Below are 17,994 nucleotides of genomic sequence, written 5' to 3' on the forward strand. Positions count from 1 at the left end.
ATTGCTGGAAATGCTGTGGCAGCTCACGCTGCTTTGAGTTTTTCCTTATTAATTATTCACGTTTTAAAACTCAGCAGGTTTCCTTTTTTAATGTCTGTACATTTTAACATCTTGGAGGGGGGGTGGGATGGGGGGGGAGTGAAGATTTCCAAATGGATTATCTTGAACTGACATAAAAATGTGCTCGGATTTTTTATATTTTTTGGGGCTGAAAGGTTCAGAAAGCTGTAATATTGTGGATGGAGAATATGAACTGCGGGGCGTTTACTGCCGTTCGTTTTTTTTTGTGCTTGATTAAACACACACACACACACACACCAGTTTTCTATTACTTGTTAGGTGCTGGTAAATGATTTGACTTTTAGAGCACAGGGAATTAAATGGTCGACTAAACAGACCTTTTTTCGAGGTGTTTGGCTTCTGTGACTTTTTACTTCTCATCTTCATTACCCAATTCCTTTCCTGGTTGCTGGCCTCTGCGCTACGTAGCAATGCCTCTGAATTGAGGTGTTCATTCAGCCAAGTCCAGATAAGTGCTGAAATGTGGGAGGAACACAATAGAGAAATAAAGGAAGTAATCGAAGGGATGGAGCTTTTGACTTCAGATGAAAACTGTTTTTTTTTTTTTACCCGGTTGGCGAAATTATGAGTAAACATACAAAGTTCAGATTTTTAAGAACAAGAAAAACAGGTTTTAAGGTAGGTTATGTGTTGGCTTTAGTGTACAAATGGAGACTTTTCGACAATATCTCTCTTTAAAAAACAAGGAACGCTTTATGGGAAACTGACTTTTTGTTTTTGTTTAAATAATCAATAATAAATCAAGTCAATAATCAATCAAATTAATTGAAAATAAAATTTATATATATTACTTTTTAATTTTTTATTGTTTAATTTGATTAATTCTTGAAAAAATAATTAATATTCAATTATTTAAAAAATAATAATATATATATTTAAATTTTTTCTATTTCATTTAATTTTATTAATTATTGAAAATTAATTACTTTAATAATATATATAAAAAATACATATTTATTGTTTAATTTGATGATTGCATCATGACTTACTTAAAACTATATTAAACAGTAAGTATTGAAAAGTATTGCATTTTAGATTTTAGATGCAGGCCAATACAACCTTTTTTTTGCTGACATCAGCCCGATATCGATATCTTATATATCGATATATCAATATATATGCATATATAATTTTTAAATAAATACATAATCAATAATTAATCAAGTCAGTATTTAATCAAATTAAATAGTAAGTATTGAACAGAATATATATATATATATATATTACTTTTTAAATTTTTATTGTTTAATTTGATTAATTCTTGAATAAAATAATTAATATTTAATACATTTTTATATTAATATATTAATAATAATATGAATAATGAATCAAGTCAAGAATTCATCAAATTAAACAGTAAGTATTGAAAAGAAAAAATATATATATATTTATTTTACACTTTTTATTGTTAATTTGATTAATTCTTGAATAAAATAATATTTAATAAATTTTTGAAAAAATTATATATATATATATATATATATTACAATTTAATTTGATTAATTATTGACAAATTATTTATATTAATAATATATATTTTTAAATTCAATATTTACTGTTTAATTTGATTATTGACTAATTAATTACATGTCTGGGCATGTGAGTCTACCCTTTGCTGTCTCTTGAATAATCCAAAATTTTTTTGAATATTTTCAAGTTATATTTGTTTCTTTGCATTTTAGATTTTCGATGCAGGCTCATATAACCTTTTTTTTTTGCCCGATATCGATATCGATATTTTGCCGAGTATGAAGTGCTGAGTGGAATTTCAATGTATTGAAATTTGTATTTTTATTTAGTTGTAAATACCTTACATAATACCTCACACCTTACATAATATTCCAAACAATTTAAAAATTTTTCTTCAATGTTTTTCATAAAAACGTATGACTGAAGAGTGTATTTACGTGTCCACGGGCAGAGGCCACTCGTACGCTAACCGGCGATGTTAGCGAGTCCATTTCCACGTGTCAGAGTGGCTCCGAGGGAGGTTTTAAAGCAGTCAGTGAAACGTACAGCATCAAACATCACAAGTGCCTCCCTAAAGAGCCGTGTGCAGCCGCGAGAATGCGAAGCAGGGAACTAATATACCATTTGCATTTGTATGCTCAGTTAACCTTTCCTGGGTAAATAGAGAGATTCAAAATAAGCGAAGGAAAAACACGAGGGGGAAAACGGACCATCGCTGCATCCTGTGAAGGTATCTTCTGGGGAAAGATAAGTCAGTACATTTTATTGCACGAATATTTTGGTTTGTTTGGCTTTTAATATCTTTATGTATGTATCTTTATCTATTGAAATTCTAAAAACGTACAGTAATGTATTCATTAATTAAATGATTAAATAATAAATAAAAATAATGCAACTATTGCCTAATTATTTCACTGTATATTTATTCAATTAAAACTATTGCATTTCATTTGAATTGATTTTATTGTCATTTTTAATGAATTATTTATGATGCGGTACAGCATTGACAAATGAAAAAATAATAAATATATATAAATATAATCAATAAAAATATAAATAATAATAAATAAATAATATATAAATAATTATAATAGTAAATAATAAATAAATAAAATAATTTTATGAAATAAATATAAAAAATGAATCAATGAAAAATAAATATAAAAATAAAATAAAATTGTATTAATGTCAAATTTTGAATTTTATTTAAAAAATAAATATAAACTATAAAGGTTCTTAAAATATGCAACTAACAGAATTATTAATTAATTACATCATACAAAATTTGAAAAAGTATTGACTATTTCATGGTATATTTATATTTATTTTGTTTGGAATAAAACAAATAAATTTGAGTAATTAATAAGTCAATAATTAATCAAATTAAACAGTAAATATTGAAAAAATTATATATATATATTTCTTTTTAAAATAAATACATAATAAATAATTACTCAAGTCAATAAACAAATTAAATAGTAAATATTGAAAATAATATATATATTACTTTTTAAAAATTGAATTGTTTAATTTGAATAATTCTTGAATAAAATAATTAATATTTAATAAATTTTTGAAAAATTTGGAAAATGTTTACTCTTTAATTTTATTAATTATTGACAAATTAATTACTTTAATAATACATATAATATATATTTTACTGTATATTTATTGTTTAATTTGATTATTGACTAATTAATTACTTTAATTAAAAAAAAAAATCCAAAGTGCAGTGTAGTGTGTTGAGGTGTAGTATTAACTTTAAGAATCGAACCGCCCAAGTCCACTCAGGTCTAATAGGCAGTAGCACTGTCAACCGTGTCCACTCCAAGCGTCCATGAGTCTTAAGGGACCCATTTGAAAGAGGAAATAGAACAAGTAGTATCTTCCACGTACGGCACAATTTCCTCTTCAAATCCCCCTGAAGCGAGACTTCCTCGTGGCGTAATAAAACTCATACAGACTCATAATTAGGTTGTATGTTTTGTGAGGGGAGAGCCTCCTCGGAGCACCTTGTACCTTCCCAAAGCCGCTTGTTTGAAAGTCGGACTGTAGGCGTGCGGCTTTGGTGTATTTAATTTCACCGTGTATGTGTGTTTCAGGCCTTTTCTGGAAACTCAAACTCGGAAAGCGCCATTCGCCATGAACTGCAGCATGGAATCGTGGCTCGCTTCCTGAGGCTCATCCCGCTGGAATGGAGCAAAGAAGGGCGGATTGGGCTTCGCATGGAAGTCTACGGCTGCATGTACTGTAAGTGTACAAACAAAACGAGATTTAACGGCACTGCTTTATTTTGCCTCAATTACATCAAAACGTTAAATCAGTTCTCAATCAACAATTCCACACAATGAACTTCCTAAAATTGAACCCCGGAGCCATTTCCAACTTTAATTCACCCATTTAAAGAGTCTGAATGTGGCTCTATTTGCACATAAAACCTTTTAAAGTGAAGCCACAAAGCCTGGAGGTTGCAATGGTGACTGATTCTTGTCAAGTGTTTGTCCAAATGCTTGCTAGATTTGTCTATTGTTGGATAGAAAGTCACTTAGGGGCCACAAAAAAGCCAATAAATCCATTTCTAAGTCGGCACTGTTTACTGCAATACAATACAATTCAACCCAAATAAACTAATCAACTGAAAACACCTGCAAAGGTGTTTTATGCCTTTAAATTAGAGCTCTGTAGACATGGAATAACACCCCTATAGTCAACTTCATACTTGAATTACCCAATCAAACAGCCTCACTATGACTATCCAGCTTCAAACATAACACATACGGCAGTAGCAATATTATTAGAGATCTGTAGATATGAAATAACACCCCTATAGTCAACTTCATGTTTGTATTATCCAATCATCCAGCGTTATTATGACTATCCAGCTTCAAACACAACACAATAACGGCGAGTAGTGACATTATTAGAGCTCTGTAGACATGAAATAACACCCCTATAGTCAACTTCATACTTGTATTACCCAATCAATATTAGAGCTCTGTAGACATGAAATAACACCCCTATAGTCAAATTCATACTTGTATTACCCAATCAATATTAGAGCTCTGTAGACATGAAATAACACCCCTATAGTCAACTTCATGCTTGTTATAACCAATCATCCAGCCTCACTATGATTATTCAGCTTAAAAAATAACACATTAACGGCAATAGCAACATTATTAGAGCTCCGTAGACATGAAATAACACCCCTATAGTCAACTTCATGCTTGTATTACCCAATCAATACTAGAGCTCTGTAGACATTAAATAACACCCCTATAGTAAACTTCATGCTTGTATTAACCAATCATCCAGTCTCACTGTGGTTATTCAGCTTAATAATAACACATTAACGGCAATAGCAACATATTAGAGCTCAGTAGACATGAAATAACACCCCTATACTCAACTTCCTACTTGTATTACCTAATCAACACTAGAGCTCTGTAGGCATGAAATAACACCCCTATAGTCAACTTCATGCTTGTATTACCCAATCAATATTAGAGCTCTGTAGACATGAAATAACATCCCTATAGTAAACTTCATGCTTGTTATAACCAATCATCCAGCCTCACTGTGGTTATTCAGCTTAAAAAAATAAAACATTAACGGCAATAGCAACATTATTAGAGCTCTGTAGACATGAAATAACACCCCTATAGTCAACTTCATGCTTGTATTAACCAATCAATATTAGAGCACTGTAGACATGAAATAACACCCCTATAGTAAACTTCATGCTTGTTATAACCAATCATCCAGCCTCACTATGGTTATTCAGCTTAAAAAATAACACATTAACAGCAATAGCAACATTATTAGAGCTTTGTAGACATAAAATAACACCCCTATAGTCAACTTCATGCTTGTATTACCCAATCAATATTAGAGCTCTGTAGACATGAAATAACACCCCTATAGTCAACTTCACACTTGTATTACCCAATCAATATTAGAGCTCTGTAGACATGAAATAACACCCCTATAGTCAAATTCATGCTTGTATTACCCAATCAATATTAGAGCTCCGTAGACATGAAATAACACCCCTATAGCCAACTTCATGCTTGTATTACCCAATCAATATTAGAGCTCTGTAGACATGAAATAACACCCCTATAGTCAAATTCATACTTGTATTACCCAATCAATATTAGAGCTCTGTAGACATGAAATAACACCCCTATAGTAAACTTCATGCTTGTTATAACCAATCATCCAGCCTCACTACGATTATTCAGCTTAAAAATAACACATTAACGGCAATAGCAACATTATTAGAGCTCTGTAGACATGAAATAACACCCCTATAGTCAACTTCATGCTTGTATTACCCAATCAATACTAGAGCTCTGTAGGCATGAAATAACACCCCTATAGTCAACTTCACACTTGTATTACCCAATCAATATTAGAGCTCTGTAGACATGAAATAACACCCCTATAGTCAACTTCACACTTGTATTACCCAATCAATATTAGAGCTCCGTAGACATGAAATAACACCCCTATAGTCAAATTCATACTTGTATTACCCAATCAATATTAGAGCTCTGTAGACATGAAATAACACCCCTATAGTAAACTTCATGCTTGTTATAACCAATCATCCAGCCTCACTATGATTATTCAGCTTAAAAAATAACACATTAACGGCAATAGCAACATTATTAGAGCTCCGTAGACATGAAATAACACCCCTATAGTCAACTTCCTACTTGTATTACCTAATCAATACTAGAGCTCTGTAGGCATGAAATAACACCCCTATAGTAAACTTCATGCTTGTATTAACCAATCATCCAGCCTCACTGTGGTTATTCAGCTTCAAAAATAACACATTAACGGCAATAGCAACATTATTAGAGCTCCGCAGACATGAAATAACACCCCTATAGTCAACTTCATGCTTGTATTACCCAATCAATACTAGAGCTCTGTAGGCATGAAATAACACCCCTATAGTCAAATTCATACTTGTATTACCCAATCAATATTAGAGCTCTGTAGACATGAAATAACACCCCTATAGTAAACTTCATGCTTGTTATAACCAATCATCCAGCCTCACTATGATTATTCAGCTTAAAAAATAACACATTAACGGCAATAGCAACATTATTAGAGCTCCGTAGACATGAAATAACACCCCTATAGTCAACTTCATGCTTGTATTACCCAATCAATACTAGAGCTCTGTAGACATTAAATAACACCCCTATAGTAAACTTCATGCTTGTATTAACCAATCATCCAGTCTCACTGTGGTTATTCAGCTTAATAATAACACATTAACGGCAATAGCAACATATTAGAGCTCAGTAGACATGAAATAACACCCCTATACTCAACTTCCTACTTGTATTACCTAATCAACACTAGAGCTCTGTAGGCATGAAATAACACCCCTATAGTCAACTTCATGCTTGTATTACCCAATCAATATTAGAGCTCTGTAGACATGAAATAACATCCCTATAGTAAACTTCATGCTTGTTATAACCAATCATCCAGCCTCACTGTGGTTATTCAGCTTAAAAAAATAAAACATTAACGGCAATAGCAACATTATTAGAGCTCTGTAGACATGAAATAACACCCCTATAGTCAACTTCATGCTTGTATTAACCAATCAATATTAGAGCACTGTAGACATGAAATAACACCCCTATAGTAAACTTCATGCTTGTTATAACCAATCATCCAGCCTCACTATGGTTATTCAGCTTAAAAAATAACACATTAACAGCAATAGCAACATTATTAGAGCTTTGTAGACATAAAATAACACCCCTATAGTCAACTTCATGCTTGTATTACCCAATCAATATTAGAGCTCTGTAGACATGAAATAACACCCCTATAGTCAACTTCACACTTGTATTACCCAATCAATATTAGAGCTCTGTAGACATGAAATAACACCCCTATAGTCAAATTCATGCTTGTATTACCCAATCAATATTAGAGCTCCGTAGACATGAAATAACACCCCTATAGCCAACTTCATGCTTGTATTACCCAATCAATATTAGAGCTCTGTAGACATGAAATAACACCCCTATAGTCAAATTCATACTTGTATTACCCAATCAATATTAGAGCTCTGTAGACATGAAATAACACCCCTATAGTAAACTTCATGCTTGTTATAACCAATCATCCAGCCTCACTACGATTATTCAGCTTAAAAATAACACATTAACGGCAATAGCAACATTATTAGAGCTCTGTAGACATGAAATAACACCCCTATAGTCAACTTCATGCTTGTATTACCCAATCAATACTAGAGCTCTGTAGGCATGAAATAACACCCCTATAGTCAACTTCACACTTGTATTACCCAATCAATATTAGAGCTCTGTAGACATGAAATAACACCCCTATAGTCAACTTCACACTTGTATTACCCAATCAATATTAGAGCTCCGTAGACATGAAATAACACCCCTATAGTCAAATTCATACTTGTATTACCCAATCAATATTAGAGCTCTGTAGACATGAAATAACACCCCTATAGTAAACTTCATGCTTGTTATAACCAATCATCCAGCCTCACTATGATTATTCAGCTTAAAAAATAACACATTAACGGCAATAGCAACATTATTAGAGCTCCGTAGACATGAAATAACACCCCTATAGTCAACTTCCTACTTGTATTACCTAATCAATACTAGAGCTCTGTAGGCATGAAATAACACCCCTATAGTCAACTTCATGCTTGTATTACCCAATCAATATTAGAGCTCTGTAGACATGAAATAACACCCCTATAGTCAAATTCATACTTGTATTACCCAATCAATATTAGAGCTCTGTAGACATGAAATAACACCCCTATAGTAAACTTCATGCTTGTTATATCCAATCATCCGGCCTCATTATGATTATTCAGCTTAAAAAAATAACACATTAACGGCAATAGCAACATTATTAGAGCTCCGTAGACATGAAATAACACCCCTATAGTCAACTTCCTGCTTGTATTACCCAATCAATACTAGAGCTCTGTAGGCATGAAATAACACCCCTATAGTCAACTTCATGCTTGTATTACCCAATCAATACTAGAGCTCTGTAGACATGAAATAACACCCCTATAGTCAACTTCCTACTTGTATTACCCAATGAATATTAGAGCTCTGTAGACATGAAATAACACCCCTATAGTAAACTTCATGCTTGTATTAACCAATCATCCAGCCTCACTGTGGTTATTCAGCTTCAAAAATAACACATTAACGGCAATAGCAACATTATTAGAGCTCCGCAGACATGAAATAACACCCCTATAGTCAACTTCATGCTTGTATTACCCAATCAATGCTAGAGCTCTGTAGGCATGAAATAACACCCCTATAGTCAAATTCATACTTGTATTACCCAATCAATATTAGAGCTCTGTAGACATGAAATAACACCCCTATAGTAAACTTCATGCTTGTTATAACCAATCATCCAGCCTCACTACGATTATTCAGCTTAAAAATAACACATTAACGGCAATAGCAACATTATTAGAGCTCTGTAGACATGAAATAACACCCCTATAGTCAACTTCATGCTTGTATTACCCAATCAATACTAGAGCTCTGTAGGCATGAAATAACACCCCTATAGTCAACTTCACACTTGTATTACCCAATCAATATTAGAGCTCTGTAGACATGAAATAACACCCCTATAGTCAACTTCACACTTGTATTACCCAATCAATATTAGAGCTCCGTAGACATGAAATAACACCCCTATAGTCAAATTCATACTTGTATTACCCAATCAATATTAGAGCTCTGTAGACATGAAATAACACCCCTATAGTAAACTTCATGCTTGTTATAACCAATCATCCAGCCTCACTATGATTATTCAGCTTAAAAAATAACACATTAACGGCAATAGCAACATTATTAGAGCTCCGTAGACATGAAATAACACCCCTATAGTCAACTTCCTACTTGTATTACCTAATCAATACTAGAGCTCTGTAGGCATGAAATAACACCCCTATAGTCAACTTCATGCTTGTATTACCCAATCAATATTAGAGCTCTGTAGACATGAAATAACACCCCTATAGTCAAATTCATACTTGTATTACCCAATCAATATTAGAGCTCTGTAGACATGAAATAACACCCCTATAGTAAACTTCATGCTTGTTATAACCAATCATCCGGCCTCATTATGATTATTCAGCTTAAAAAAATAACACATTAACGGCAATAGCAACATTATTAGAGCTCCGTAGACATGAAATAACACCCCTATAGTCAACTTCCTGCTTGTATTACCCAATCAATACTAGAGCTCTGTAGGCATGAAATAACACCCCTATAGTCAACTTCATGCTTGTATTACCCAATCAATACTAGAGCTCTGTAGACATGAAATAACACCCCTATAGTCAACTTCCTACTTGTATTACCCAATGAATATTAGAGCTCTGTAGACATGAAATAACACCCCTATAGTAAACTTCATGCTTGTATTAACCAATCATCCAGCCTCACTGTGGTTATTCAGCTTCAAAAATAACACATTAACGGCAATAGCAACATTATTAGAGCTCCGCAGACATGAAATAACACCCCTATAGTCAACTTCATGCTTGTATTACCCAATCAATACTAGAGCTCTGTAGGCATGAAATAACACCCCTATAGTCAAATTCATACTTGTATTACCCAATCAATATTAGAGCTCTGTAGACATGAAATAACACCCCTATAGTAAACTTCATGCTTGTTATAACCAATCATCCAGCCTCACTACGATTATTCAGCTTAAAAATAACACATTAACGGCAATAGCAACATTATTAGAGCTCTGTAGACATGAAATAACACCCCTATAGTCAACTTCATGCTTGTATTACCCAATCAATACTAGAGCTCTGTAGGCATGAAATAACACCCCTATAGTAAACTTCATACTTGTATTACCCAATCAATACTAGAGCTCTGTAGACATGAAATAACACCCCTATAGTCAAATTCATACTTGTATTACCCAATCAATATTAGAGCTCTGTAGACATGAAATAACACCCCTATAGTAAACTTCATGCTTGTTATAACCAATCATCCAGCCTCACTATGATTATTCAGCTTAAAAAATAACACATTAACGGCAATAGCAACATTATTAGAGCTCTGCAGACATGAAATAACACCCCTATAGTCAACTTCATGCTTGTATTACCCAATCAATATTAGAACTCTGTAGACATGAAATAACACCCCTATAGTCAAATTCATACTTGTATTACCCAATCAATATTAGAGCTCTGTAGACATGAAATAACACCCCTATAGTCAACTTCCTACTTGTATTACCCAATGAATATTAGATCTCTGTAGACATGGAATAACACCCCTATAGTCAACTTCATGATCCAGCCTCACTATGGTTATTCAGCTTCAAAAATAACACATAAAAACACATAATAACTCAGGATGCAGAGAGCAGGACCAAATGCAGGTAAAATAATATTCATTTTAGCTATAAATAGCAGCAAAAGGAAACACAACTCAACTAGCTGAAGGACAAACTAACAATGATCCAACACAGGGAGACGCACACACCTGAACTAAATAGACACAAATTAGGGACAGGTGTGGATGATTGGGACAACGAAGGAAGACAGGGCAAAAACAGGAAGTACAATACAAAATAAGAGTGTCCAAAAAGGAAACCAAAGCCCAGACAGGGAACATAGACAAACTGCCACGCAGGAACCCACACAGGGCGTGACAAATAGCAACATTATTAGAGCTCTGTAGACATGAAATAACACCCCTATAGTCAACTTCATACTTGTGTTACCCAATCATACAGCGTTATTATGACTACCCAGCTTCAAATAATGACAGTAACTAATATATTTCAACTCTCTGACGTTGGACACGGGCAAGTGTAGCGTCTTCTCAGATGTACACAGACTCTGAACTTTTTTTTAAAAACTTTATTTATACGTTTTCACATATGAAGGGCAGCACTCCAACACCATATACACAATGTATCTCCCACTTGTAAAGCAGTCGTCCTTGGAAGAACACTTCCTTATTCTCAAAACTACCGAGAATCCTCAACAGTCAACAAAAGCAAGGCGTAGGAGAGGGTTCCATGTCAGTGAGTAACAACTACTAAAGTTCAATCAATCCCCCCCCCCACCCACCCCCACAGACATAAAAAGCAATGGCTAAGAAAAAAATATGTTAGCTTGATTGGAATTATGAGTTCACGGAGTTCACATTAAAAAAAATAGGCCAAAGTAATAATAATAATAAATAATTAATAAATTAAATAATTTAAAACAATTATTAAATAATAATACTACTACTACTACTAATAATAATAATAATAATTATTATTATTATTATAAGAGTAAAATAATATCATTTAATATATAATAATATTTAAAATACAATAATAATAATTATTATTATTATTTTACTCTTATTATTAGTAGTAGTAATATTATTATTAATAAAAAATAATAATAAAATTATTATTAATAAAAAATAATAATTATTAGTATTATTTTACTCTTATTATTATGATTTTACTCTTATTATTATTATGATATTATTATTAATAATGAATAATAATAAAATTATTAATAAAAAAATAATAAAATTCCTCAAATTAGCCCCACCGCCAGGACTTTTTCAGGTTCTACATAATTATTATTATTATATATTATTATTAATAGGGATTATTTTTAATTATTATTAATAATAACAAGAGGGGGGTACTATTCATGATTATTATTAGAAGTAGTATATATGTAATATTATTATTATGATGATGATTATTTTTAAAATACTAATAAATAAGTAAATAAATACAAATAAATAAAATAAATATAATATAATAAACATCATCATAATCAATCATCATTATATATTAATATTATATAATATATAATAATATTATTATATATGTGTATATATATAATTATTATTGATAATTCTAATAATTATTATTATCATTTTCTAATTATATTTCATAATTTTATAATTATATTGTAATTTATTAAATAATAAAAGTAATAATAATAATAACGATTTGTATTATTATTATTATTAACTAAACAATTATTATTATTATTAAGAGTTGGTAAAGTTTGGGAACCCCTGAATCTAGAGTTTGTACCCTCCGTTAGCTTCCCCACCTCATGAAGCCATTAGAAAACCGTCAGCTGGTTGAGACTCCGAAGTGAACATAGCCGGGAGCGAGCATGAGCGGGTGGAAAGAAAGAGCCATCAGGGTTGAGGAACAGGGGATCATTTTGGGGGATCCACTACATGTGGAGGGGCTCACATCAGAATATAAATGTGATGGATGATAGACCACCTTTGACTCTCGGTGGAACCATGGATTTCTCCAGTGTAGTCTTCACATTACTTGCATTACATTGCCTTCCATCTGTTCCAGCTATTTTCCCCCTTTTACACCCGATTTCAAAACCACTCTTAAGCGCCTTTTATGCTTTTCCCTACAGTTGACCATGAAATATCTCGAAAATAATTCAGTCTTTTTTTATAATCCCATCACACACACACACACTCCTCTTGAACAGGTGGTTAGCGAAAATTGAAGACGACTTGAATCACCGCACTTTATTTCTCTTCATCTTTAAAATCTCCTACAAAATCGCATCTGACAATTGGCACCGCCCCCTTCTGCCACCTTTGTGCATGTCATTCCTTTCCGTGCGCATCTTCGGAATCCTTTTGGAAAACTGTCACTTCTGATGCTACGCAGCACACAGGGTACTTCTTAAAAGTAGTGTAGTAGTGTACTAATGCTTTTTTGTCTCTTTTTTTTAGGGGCGGACATGATCAACTTTGACGGACAGGGTGTCATCTCCTATCGTTTTAAGGTATTGTATCACAGTATAGTACGTATATAGTATAGAGTATATAGTATTGAGTCGAGAGCGGATTTCGGGCGAGAAGTCGGGTACACCCTGGACTGGTCGCCAACCAATCACAGGACACATATAGACAAACAACCATGCACACTCACTTTTACTTTTACAATCAGTAACTGTTACATTTGTTCACTTCCTGCTTTCCTAATACAATTTAAGTTGTTTTTTTTATTTTATTTTATACAATTTTATTTTTATTTATTTTTGTTATTTTTAATGAAATTTTAAAAATTTTTGTTTAATTTTTTTATTTTTTCAATGTAATTTTATTTATTTATTTTATTATATTAGTGATTTTATTAGTTAGTGATTTCCTCCGTAATGTTCGCTCTGTATCCATACTGACTTTCTGATAATAATAATAATAATAATAATTACTTTCTGTAATTCGTTTGCATTCATAAATTTATCAGTTGCCCTGTGATTGGCTGGCCACCAGTCCAGGGTGTACCCCGCCTCTCGCCCGAAGACAGCTGGGATAGGCTCCAGCACCCCACTGCAACCCTTGTGAGGATAAGCGGTAGAAAATGAATGAATGAATGGTATCTTTTGGGTGTTAAGTTGCTGTGTGATGATGTTAATGTTGTTTGTAAGATGACACTTTTGAAAATGAATGAATGGATGATTATTATTTTATTATATTAGAGGCAACAAAGGTGACTCAGTTATGTAGCCCCCCCCCACCTCCTGGCCATAGTATCAAGAAAATAAGGCTCCAGCACCCCCGTGACCCTCGTAAGGATAAGCGGTAAAAAATGAATGAATGAATGAATGAATGTTAGTGCCATAGGCTGAACGGCGTTTAAGTGGTTAGCACGCAGGCCTCACAGCTAGGAGACCCGAGTTCGATTCCACCCTTGACCATCTCTGTGTGGAATTTGCATGTTCTCCCTGTGCATGCGTAGGTTTTCTCCAGGGACAAAACATGCTAGGTTAATTAGCGACTCCATGGATGTGAGTGTGATTGGCTGGCGATCAGTCCAGGGTGTATCCCGCCTCTCGCCCAAAGACATCTGGGATAGGCTCCAGCACCCCCCGTCATCTTATATTCGTGTCAAACGCCGCTTTGTCCAATTGTGTTGTCTAGGTGAAGAAGATGAAACTCATCAAGGATGTAATCGCACTGAGGTTCAAGACGTCGGAGAGCGAGGGAGTGATCCTGCATGGGGAGGGACAACAAGGGGACTACATCACCTTGGAGCTCCGCAAGGCGAAACTGCAGTTGCAGATCAATCTGGGTAGGAAAAACATAAACCGGAAAAAATATATCTTCAGAAGAAAAAGGACAACAAATGGATGGGAATCGGTTGCTATGGTACCGGTACCCTGTGACGTCAAGTCAATTACTCATACTACTGTCATGTCCATTACAGGCAGCAACCAGTACGGATCCATCGTGGGTCATACCTCAGTGACCACGGGCAGCCTCCTGGATGACAACCACTGGCACTCGGTGGTGATTGAACGCTACCGCCGGAATGTCAACTTCACCTTGGACAGACATACTCAGCACTTCAGGACCAACGGAGAGTTCGATCACCTCGACTTGGATTATGAGGTTGGTTGCCATGTTTACGTATGGTACTCTACATGCTAAATCAACACCCATTAGAGTAATTCGAGGTACACATTTTTTTCCACGTCCCTTGTAATATAAAATTATTGTCATAATAACAAAGAATATAAATCTTTAAAACGTACAAAATGTAAACAAACAATGCAAATATATATTAAACATAAAAAAATATTAAAATAAACAATATAAATGTAAAAAGCCCAAACCCTACAGCCCTAAATATCAAGTATATGGTAATGGTAATGGTTTAATTTCATTTGAACATGCATCAGATTACAATTGAATGCATCACATAATCAGTTCACAGTTCCACATGTCCAAAAGGAGTAGGAAGAAGCAAAGCTTATTAAATCCTACCCCTCCATCTGGTACTTTTACAATTAGTAACTGTTACATTTGTTCACTTCCTGCTTTCCTAATATATATTTTTTAATTTTATTCATTTTTATTTTGCTTTATTTTAGTTTTATTTTATTTGTTTTTATTATATTATATACATATTATATTTATATATATATTTATTATTATTATATTAAATGTACCCCTCCATCTGGTAATTTTACAATCAGTAACTGTTACATTTGTTCACTTCCTGCTTTCCTAATATAATTATTAATTTTTTATTTTATTAATTTTTATTTTGTTTTATTTTTGTTTTATTTTGTTTTTATTTTATATATTATTATTATTATTATTATTATTATTATTATTATTATTATTATTATTATTATTATTATTATTATTATTATTATTATTATGATTATATTACATATTAAATGTACCCCTCCATCTGGTAGTTTTACAATCAGTAACTGTTAAATTTGTTCACTTCCTGCTTTCCTAATATAATTATTATTTATTTTTCATTTTATAAGTTTTTTTTGTTTTATTTTATTTGTTTTTATTATATTATATCATATATATTTATTATTAATATTTTTCTTATTATTATTATTATTGTTATTATATTAAATATTAAATGTACCCCTCCATCTGGTAGTTTTACAATCAGTAACTGTTACATTTGTTCACTTCCTGCTTTCCGAATATAATTTTTTTTCATTTTATTAATTTTTATTTTGTTTTATATATATATATAATTATTATTATAATTATTATATTAAATGTGCTTTGTGCAATAGAGGCGCGACGATAGGATAAGACACAGATAGTCCCGCCCTGCAAAACGAACGATGAACTGACACTCCAGCCAATCAAAAAAAATGATTTGCAACTGAACGGACTGAACGGGTATTTTAGGGGCGGTGACCTCGTTCATTCCGTTCGTTCATGAGCGACACACCACTAGTCTGCAAGTCTATTGTTACTCCAGTGTGCTGGCTGGAATCTGTCTGTAGTGTCCAGACCCACTATCCAAAATCATACTATATTTGAGCACTCAATACGTAGTTAGTATTCGAACTAGTTTCTTCGTCGATGCAGTGAATGTTTTTTTTGTCGAATCCTGCGAAAACCGAGGCATACAAAATAAAATAAATGTCTCCACTTTATCGGAACGGGTCTTGGATTTAAGTCATGCAAATATTCCTGCTCATCACTGATAGTCTTTATTATATCCATAATAAAAATGATAGCACACAGGAAATGAGATATTGACTTTACACTCTAATATGATGCTAATCCATAACACTCACATAATTAACGTCGTTCAGTAATGGAATTCAGTGACTTTGCATAATAATAATACTTAAAACAGGAAATTGATTTTCTTTGGAAAGTGGTATGGAAGTGTGTAATCTGATTACATGTTTGCTTGCTGTTGTGTAATGTTTGTGTGTGTGTGAGGTTGTATTGATGTTTATGCATGTGTGTGTAGGATCGGACATTGAGAATCCAGGCAGGACAATTAAAGTGATCTTCAATTAAAGGGATCTTCTGGGGAATCTATACAACTGTGTGTTTGTTCACACACTGGAACTTCCGCTCTCCGATTTTAGCTTAGCGACTAAATATCCGGTTTTATTTGTGCCCACCCGTGGTCGGAATCGAATAATTGCTGCAAGTCCTTCAAATGTAAAACTGACGATATATGGAAAAATGAGCAATTCGGTTTCCATCTGTTTGAGGTTTGTGTCTATCCCTCCAGCTTCCTCAAAGATGTCACTTTATTAGCATCCACCTTTCTACCCCTGGGCTCCAAACACCCATCAGTTTCTTTAACTGGCTTGTCTCATTGCTCCAGCTGTCACGATATGTCTGTAATTATTTACGATTTACTTCCTATCCGATAGTAGAACCGTAGCAGAGCTCAGATCGTCACAATTAAAACTGGAATGTTTGTAAACATACCAGAAACTGTCACTATTACTGTGAATAGTACTTAGGTCATACAATTAACACTATATAGTACGTACTGTGAAAATGTTGATGATGTAGGACCCCTGAAGGGAAAAGCCGAAAAAGAACGAAAATTTCAATGGCAAAAGTCGGCGCATTACATGAAGCAGAATTCTCCAGAATACCCAAAACCAAACTCTCCACCTCGAACCAGAAGTCACTACTTTTACCCCCGAATCAAAAGTCACTATACTTGCAAAATAGTAAATATTTTCCACTGGTACTCTTCACCGGGAACCTGAAGTCGCTACTCTCCACCGGGAACCAGAAGTCATGACTTCCCACCCGAAACCAGAAGTGGCTACTCTCCACCCAGAACTGAAAGTCATTACTTTTCACCCAAAACCAGAAGTCGCTACTCTCCAGCCATGATTGAAAGTCACTACTTTTTCCACTCAGAGTCCGAAGTCACTACTTTCCACATAGAGTCCAAAGTTGCTGCTTTCCACCCAGAGTCCAAAGTCACTACTCTCCACTCATAGTCCAAAGGAACTACATTTCACCCAGAGTCCAAAGTCACTACTTCTCACCCAGAACCAGAAGTCGCTACTCTCCA

At 33.5% G+C, this 17,994-nt stretch overlaps 1 protein-coding gene across 2 annotated transcripts in view; it reads left to right on the forward strand.

The window, feature by feature from the left end:
* cntnap2a (contactin associated protein 2a) overlaps positions 1-17,994 on the forward strand; it is a 350,688-nt gene that overhangs the window by 173,649 nt on the left and 159,045 nt on the right. For both annotated transcript variants that reach the window (XM_058059946.2, XM_058059947.2), the window contains exons 4-7: positions 3,654-3,801; positions 13,401-13,453; positions 14,592-14,742; positions 14,878-15,062. In XM_058059946.2, coding sequence (XP_057915929.2) covers positions 3,654-3,801; positions 13,401-13,453; positions 14,592-14,742; positions 14,878-15,062 — 537 coding nt within the window. The remainder of the gene's footprint in view (positions 1-3,653; positions 3,802-13,400; positions 13,454-14,591; positions 14,743-14,877; positions 15,063-17,994) is intronic.

This window comes from Doryrhamphus excisus, linkage group LG5, assembly GCF_037039965.1.
Source record: "Doryrhamphus excisus strain RoL-2023G ecotype Guam linkage group LG5, RoL_Dexc_Guam_v1.1, whole genome shotgun sequence".
In the NCBI taxonomy this organism is placed as follows: Eukaryota; Metazoa; Chordata; class Actinopteri; order Syngnathiformes; family Syngnathidae; genus Doryrhamphus; species Doryrhamphus excisus.